Genomic DNA, 8,513 nt, shown 5'->3' on the forward strand with positions numbered 1-8,513 from the left:
CTGATGATAGATGACATTGCAGTAAATCAAATGTAAGAGCAGGAGTGGCCTGGGTAGTGTTTGCCTGGGACATTTTAGGTGAAGGTTTGAAGTAAGTGATGAATTTCTGAGCTGATTGTTTGAGTGCGAAACCATCAGTAACCAGTGCTCTTCCTCTGCTTCCTGTCCTCAGTCTACCCCGCAGACCCGGACTATTACGGCCGTCCGGCGGTCCAGGATTTCCCTCAGTTTGACATTGTAGAAGACACTTACTCCACCTCCACCATGGACTCCCGCAGGAACTCTAGGTTTGGTGGCTTCCCGTTCCCGCTGGACCGCTGCGACCGCCGCGCACCCCTGCCACCGTGCTACAGCAACCAGAACCTGGATGACTTCCTGGGTCCAGACGGTCTTCCTCTTCCGAGCTCTCAGTGCCCCAACGAGTACACCGCCATCAGCTACTACCCGACCCAGCACACCCGCAGCCTCGACAACGTCACGGGCTACAAGAGACTCAGCATGCGCCTCAGCGTCGCCATGCCCTCATACGCTGAGCAGGCCAGCCCGCCGCTGGCACCGAACCTGAACCAGGCCCAGCCTCAAACCCGACCAGCACGACAGAACCCACGCAGCTACGACGGCTCCAGCATGGTGGAGAGTGACTACGGGAGCTGCGAGGAGGTGATGTTTTAAGGTGGTATCGTGTGGGCGTGGTCCTCACACGGAGATCAGAAGAGATCAGATCTCTTCGTCGCTCTGTGGGAGATGATCACAGCATGTGGAATGATTCTTCACACACCTCTGATTTGTTAGACTCTTTAAAGTGTTGCAGTCTTGCTGCGCCAGATTAGACAGAGCATCTCAGGATGGCTCGCTCACCTCCGCAGAACAAGTTCAGCACAAGTTCATCTTCTGTTGGTGGGACACCACCCAGGGTGTTCGCTGTCTCGACAGGGCTGTGAAATTATGGACAATATTACCCAGCGGGCTGTGAACTGCTCAGACTTTTGAAAGCTTCAAAGCGGGAAAGTCTGCCTCTCTGCACTCCGAACACACCTCCCACATTTCACCGTTCACACACACTCGTCTGATCAGCCACACAGCCAGAGCTGTGCTGAACACGGACAGCACATCCAGCTGGGTGTGTTCGCTCATATCTGCTCCTAAAAGTGCAGAAACAGGTTTATGGTATGTCTAAGGATTTCAAATCTCAGCGTATTAAAGCACATTTCATACAGGAGAAAGGTGTCGGTGTTTGTTGTTAGCATTCAGAGGGCTGGATCCTCATTAGAAACATGAAAGCGATAAAAAAGTGGCGTTATTGTGAAGTGGACTTTGTAGTTTTAGCTGTAAGAACTCTGTAAACATCTCTTTGTGGATTTCAATGAGTGAATTTGATGACAGTATTTTCCGTGTTTGTGTATCGCTGCCCTGCATGATAAAGGGAACTCTTAAAGTGCAGCAGGAGAGAATCGTCCATGCAGCCATTTTAAATGGATTGAATGAGCAGAGAAGCTCGGAGTGCAGGATGCAGCGTTTTTATAAGTGACTGTTAGATAGTGAAGAGTCGATGTTTAGTTTAGTTTTGTCAAATTAACTGTTTGACCTTTTCTTTTTCCCAAAGAACTGAGCAGAGACGACTTGTTTCTAATAACACATAGAGTTGGTCAGTTCATTGTCAAACTCCCTCCTGCCAAATTACGTGTGGAGAAGGTTATGATCTGAACTGCAGGAAATTATAGAGGAATATTTGGATGTGAGCAGCTTCAGTTGAAAGCTGAAATAATTGTTAATTGTGACTCACAGACTGGTCGTTTCAGTGTTTCTGCTTAGTTTTCTGGATCCACTCTGTGGTAGCCATGGCACTTTGTGAAGATAAAACTCTCAGGACTCGCACTGTCCTCCTGCTACCTGCTGGTGCACCGACCAGTTCTTTGAGCCCCAAAACTCCTAAGTGGTCATCCTCAGCCTCTCCTCTCAGCTCTCTGCAGTGTGTCTGTAAGCTCAGGTTTTAAAAACTCACAGTGTACCTACAGCACACGGGGAGCTCATGGTGTCCCGGTGACCAAATATTTGAAGGCTTCAGAAAAGGCGAGCTTACTTTGTTGCGACAGCTGGAAAAAGATCCTCACGGATCATTTTATTGGAGCTGTAAGAATCTGGATCGTTTGTTTGATTTCAGGGATGGAAGGACAGAGTAGAGCAGGTTAAACGATGTCCAAGCCTGAAGTGTTTTTCAATGAGCTCCTCCAGGCGGTTTGTGGATTCCAGGACAGAAGATCAGATCTGGGACACTGAGTCAATCTGGCTGCTGTTTGGTCAGTTCAGGTTTCTGTAAACGATGAAGTGCCAGCTGAATATGAGCGCTGTGTTTACCGCTGCCTCCAAAACGTGCCAAGGCTGCAAATGTAAAAATCAAAGCCTGCATAAGCGGCGTATGTGGTGAGCTCTCGGAGGCTGGGGAGATAAACAGTGCACGAGAGCAGCACTTGTATCTGGAACACGGCATTTGTAGTAACGTGAAGGCGTTAGCAGACGGTGATTCGGGCAGGGCTGGTTCTTAATGTCCTGACTGTCCAATCTGTCCCATCTGGCACCATAATGTCAAATTGCCAAATCAAAGCACGCACACTCCACATATGATTACATATTACTCCTGCTGAGCTTTGGCTTTTGGAAGAATTCGGGTTGAAACAGAGACATGGCTACCACAGTGTGATTGTCTCATACTTTTGTTTATGTTACGCACAAAAACCAGGGGCAACCTAAGGGCCAGCCGTGTCTAAGGCTGAGGATGTGTGTGTAGATGTGTTATGGACACGATCCTTCTCTCACTGGTGGTCCCACTGTGAGCTCTTTCCCTTTGTTTTGAGTCCTTTGTACAAAAGAGATCCCATAATCCGCTCGTGTCGTGCTGTACAGTCTGTGCTTGTGTGTTGCTGTGCTGAATATGAATCACTTGAATGTATTGACATGTGTTGTTTGTATTCATTTCATCCATAAAGTTTATTTTTGTACCAATGTGGGCATCCCCATGTTTTGCCCTGATGTTTTTCTCTGAGAGATTTTATTAAGATGCTGTCTGTCCATTTGTTTTCCAATATTGTAAAGAGAATATGAATAAAGATATTATCTTCTGTAAACACCGACCATATCACGCTCTGTTCCAGTCAGAACAGGCCAGGTGGAAAAACTGAGCCCTGATCAGACGGGATTAGTGTTATCACAGGAATTTGATCTTGCACGATGATAAACTTTTACTGTTAAAACTACTAAAATCTCCCCATTCCTCTTTAACAGGGCAAGTGGTGTCCCCCAGAGGTCTGTTTTAGGACCTTAAACCTCTAGTCAAGTTATCAGTTCAATTATATTTTGTTTAAATAGCAGCAAATTGCAACACCAGTTGTCTTAAGGGATTTTATAATGACTTTATAATGTAGGGCAAACTCTCAATAATATCCTGATGCATGCTCAATCATCCAGGTAAGGAAATTGCAAAAGTTTGATTCTGTTCATCTGGACATTTTCAGTGGGAGAAACATTTTGTCACTCATCCAGGTGACTTCTCAGCTGACTGCAGGTTTCCCCAACCTTATAAACAGTACTTTTGCACAATGACTAAACTAGCACCACTGAATGAACAATGGGCTGGGAGGTCATTTCCATGATCATTAATATGCAAATTGTCATGACCATTGATCAACAACCACTGATCAAAGACCAACGCTGAGGAACGCTGGTTTGAGCTGGGAGTCAAGGTCATTTACGGGAAAAAGGGAAAGACTGAATTGAGGAAGAGGCCTAAGGGTACATCTGTCACCATCTGTCACAATGCTGTGATTGCAGCCATTCCCCAACTCTCTGTGAATGTAACTCATGGACATTGATCAATGGGCTTTGATCAGTGCGAAAACCTAATTGTCTCTCAGCAGTTTGTGAAATACCTGTTCAGTTCAGCTTGAGCCAAGATGACTAAAAATGGGCATACACTGTGTGATTTGTGGCCCATTTTGAGACATTTTTCAGTCATGCGACCATTTTGGGGATCGGCCTGAGTTTTGCCTTAATCGTGTGTCGTGCATTGTGTAGTATACATGGGGTAATGAGAAGCGATTAACACCTCACGACCAGCTCCCGATCAGCGATTGTACGGTCATAAGAAAATCAAACCTGTTTGAAATCCTGGGTGCCCCTCGTGAAGGTATCGCACTGTTGAAGCAGTGCCATGAGCCGATTTAACGCAACCTCTCACGCTGTGCATGCGCAAACACAGAAATGAAAGTGAGAAAGATGGAGTAGCACGGCAGTGCAGCTTGTGATCTGGACACAAGCGATGGAGGCCCAACTTGTAGAACTTTGGCAAGCTCATCCGTGCCTTTTTGATGTGGCCTCACAAAATTATCACGACTGCAACAACCGTGAAAAGAGTTGGATGGATGTTTGTAATGACCACGGCAGACCCAACGACATGAACATGCTTTTAAGCATCACTTTATTGCACACACTATTTAGTTAAAGGAGCTTGCAAAGAAAAGCGTCCGGACTTCTTTAAGTTGCTTGAAGACGTTTCACCTCGCAGAGAGGTACGATGACCTGGATGACTGAGAACTTTTACAGACACACACTATTTACACTTTTCTCACGGATGCTGTGCACACTCGGCTGCAGTTCTCCCGCTGCCAGCCACACACATCATCAACAACAACATGATAGGACTCAGTTCAGCCTTTTAACCCAGCAAGCCATGATTACGGATGCCCTGCAGGTGCGTACGCCTACCCTGCAGCGGCACCGCTGTTCACAACCCGCCACATAATTGCTGATTGCAGCTGCCTGGTCAATGTTTTTCGTTAGTAGTTTAGCAAAGTTGGTGGTGTGAGTGTGTGTGAGTGAAAGACAGAGAGGGAGAATGAGAGACAGATTTTGTGTTATAAGATTTTGTACCACTTCATGTTATTATGTACGCACAGAGTGAGCAATCAGGTCACGTCAGAGCATCAGGCCGTATAGTATGAGACTATGCATTGTGACCTATGAACTTCTAACCCCTGTGATTCAGTCGTGCAGTTTGAGCAGGAGCTGAATAACGTGACTAAAAAAATTGCAGTGTAGGCCCAGCTTTAGATAAACAAGATCACTGCACAGGAAGCAGAACTGTCAGTTTCTCTAGTTGTACCTGTGGAGGGATCATGGACTGCCTGCAGTTTGCTTAGAAGAAGGTGCTCTTCACAGGTTCACCTACAGGAACCATCGCCCAGCACATCCAATCATATTCCTCGTGGAGGCGTCACACACCAAAGAAGGAAGTGCAACAGGGCTCGCTTTGTGAAGAATTAGAGCAGTTTCCCAGAATGAAAAGTGTATTCATCTAGATGTTAGTGGAGCGTGTTTAAAGACATGAAACGCTGCAAAAACAAGCAGAAGCTGCAATATGATGATGATGAATGATCCCCCACAGACTCAGTCATGTTCCTGAAATGATTAAAGACACGTAGTGAAGAGCAAACGAGATACGAGCACCTTCGTCTGCAGTCTGAGGCTGTGAGAGTGTGATGGGACGACAGCACGTGAGAGATAAATGCATGCATGCGTGTGCATGTTTTAAACTCCCCTTTTAAAAGAAATGCTCTTATTTGGCCGAGTCTTGACATTACCTGATAAGGTGTGTCTGTTTTGGGTGAACCTGCTTTCAGCTACTTCCACTTCAAGTTAGTGACTCCTGTTTTCTGAAACTACAGGTGAAACTTCAGCTGATATTATGTGCACTCATTATCCATCTATGTCTGTCCATTGATCCGTCCGTCCATCCATCATTTAATCAGTCCGTCCATCCATCAATCCAACCGTCCATCCATTCATCCAACCGTCCATCCATCCATCCATCCAACCATCCACCCAACTGTCCATCTATTGTCTATCTGTCTGTCCATCATCCATCTGTCTGTCCATCCAGCCATCATTCAATCAGTCCATCCGTCCGTCCATCTGTTAATAGGTCCTTCCACCCGTCAGTCAGTCCATCTGTCCATCCATCCCTCCATACTCAGGGCAGACTGCACAAATCACAGCAGCTGCATTCTGTGGAAGGTTTTATTTCAGTGGTTAATTCTTTCTACAAAGAGTAATCTTACATTTAACCTCCAAACATCAAGCTGCTCCATCTGCAGTGCAGCAGAGGCTTTCCCACCAGCTGTTTGATGCCCTCAGTTTCCTGATTATGTCATCATCCTGACAGCCTGACATGATCTGACTGATTACAATGATGACGTTTCAGCACTAAATCACACAGACCCTGAAACACTTGCTAATGACTAAGCATCTCCTCAGCCAACAATTTACCCTGCTTCCTTAGCATAATGAGTGCGATATAATATTTCATATAAGAATATGACTCTCATTATTCCTGGTGACGAAGGTCACACCCTTCCTGCACAGGACACTGCAGGAAACCTGGGAATAGGCTGATTGTTCCTGAACAGTGCAGCAATGTGAGAGGAGGTAAAAATGCTGAAAATCTGCTGGTTAAAATTTTATTTTTGCTCTTGTAGAAAGACATAACCGGTGGACATATGACCCAGAGCCAGTAAAAATATGTCAGCCAGGTAGGTTAGCCAGCTGCTTCTCTAGTTTCTCAGCTACGAATCACAGCTTTGAGCTGGTGAAATACACTGACTGTGGAAGTGTGACGGGCCCGGGCAACGGGAGGTAACATGTAGAGAGAAGAATGATGGGATTTAGTCAACGAACCACATCACTTCACTTTTCATGGTTAAGTTGGAAAGAAATTCACATATTTGAGCTGCGGTGATCAATAACTCATAAGAAGCATTATTAGAGCATTATTAAAGGACCAGCAACAACTCTGAATCTTCCTCTGAGCTGGACCGACAGCACTGGAAAACAGCACAGACACAATCGGTGATAACTTTGTGTCGATACGTTCTTGTATTTGGTCCCATCAGTTTCTACTGTAGTCACTGAGTTTTTAATTTTTTATTCCAATTTTTTTTTTAAATGACCAGACAAAAGAGTGATGTCCCGCTAACTGACCGTGAGGAGGAGATGTGCCCTCTCTGCATGGATACACTCAGTCTCTGGACTGAAGTTTCCAAACTAAGTTATTCTTCTTTTCTGTTTTAACTAACGAGAACTCTCCTACAGCAACATGAAACACATCTTCCTAACGTATGTATTATGGCTGACACTTTTCACAGTATTGAAATAATACTTTGAGTACTGTATAGCTTTCAGTGGTTAACTGAAATACAAATACTGACAAAATAACCATCATGCAATATGGCGGGACGATAGCGAAAGCTAGCTTACACAGCAAAATAAACAGTGTACAGTTCACCTGAACAATGATGACGGACTAAAAGTAACACGAATTTTGTGCATTGTAATAACCTTAAACAGGAGAAATAGTAGTGTGTGTGTGTGTGTGTGTGGGGGGGGGGGGGGGGGGGGGTGATAAATGAACATACTTGACACACAGCTTTCACTTTCACTCGTCTGTATTGAATCCCTCTACTGGAGACTTGTGGTATTGCCAATGGATCAACACCTAAAAACCTCAATGAACTGAAGTAATGTAAAAAACAGTGACCAAAGTTCCTCCACAATGAAGCAACAGACTGGAAACATCACTGGACTTATCATGGGGTGGACTCTTCTCTGCCCGGAGTGAGGTACAAACTCTCTGTCACATGACTGTATGAGCATGTGTGTGGAAACAAAATCATATACACTATACTGCCAAAAGTATTTTATTATTTTATGTATTATAATAATAAGAGTAATAAGAGTATTTGCTTGTCTACCTTCACTTACAGTCTTTATGGCCCATGCTTTGTTCACTGGTGTGAAGTCATGTTGGAATAGGAAGGGACCACCACTCACACACAGGAAGTGTGCAGTGCTACTTCCTGCCTTTAGACCTCAGCTGTGAAGCTGTCTGTGCTGTCAGATGGATGTTAGACAGATGAGAAGGTCACAGAGGGGAGAAACAACACTGCAGGTTCCCGTGTTTGGAGTCTGCACTGCAGGGCCTGTCATTATAAAAATACAGATTAGATCAGCCCAGCCTCTGGATGTAGTGAAACAGGACATGCAGAGGAGGCTGGGATAGGATGAATGGAGACAGATGACTTGCTTTGGAGATGTGATGAAGGCAACCTGCTGAAGTTCAAAAGAACGTCTGAAAATGAAAAAACATCCAGTGGAGACCGTTGTGTGTCAACAACTACTGGTTACAGCAGCAGAAGACCATGTCACTGCTGTCAGTAAGAACAGGAAACTGAGGCTACGGCTCACACACACTCTTGCAGTGATTCAGTTTATGGTGAATCACTGCAAACAGGGCAAAGGTGTAAACCCCAGCAGAGCAAACCTGCCATAGTCTGCACACACACACACACACACACACACACACACACACACACACACACACACACACACACAAATACACACTCAAACCATATTAGACGGTGGCCTGCTGGATTTTAGAATCAAGGATCAAACATATAGGGAGTTCA

At 45.2% G+C, this 8,513-nt stretch overlaps 1 protein-coding gene across 1 annotated transcript in view; it reads left to right on the forward strand.

Moving 5' to 3' along the window:
- fat2 (FAT atypical cadherin 2) overlaps positions 1–3,123 on the forward strand; it is a 98,010-nt gene extending 94,887 nt beyond the window's left edge. Inside the window, exon 29 of the mRNA XM_087847260.1 lies at positions 173–3,123. Within this exon, the coding sequence (XP_087703386.1) occupies positions 173–672 (500 nt within the window). The 3' untranslated portion in view covers positions 673–3,123. The remainder of the gene's footprint in view (positions 1–172) is intronic.
- Positions 3,124–8,513: the final 5,390 nt, after the last annotated feature.

The sequence above is a fragment of the Neolamprologus brichardi genome, chromosome 2, assembly GCF_056152115.1.
Source record: "Neolamprologus brichardi isolate AB-2024 chromosome 2, ASM5615211v1, whole genome shotgun sequence".
Classification (NCBI taxonomy): domain Eukaryota; kingdom Metazoa; phylum Chordata; class Actinopteri; order Cichliformes; family Cichlidae; genus Neolamprologus; species Neolamprologus brichardi.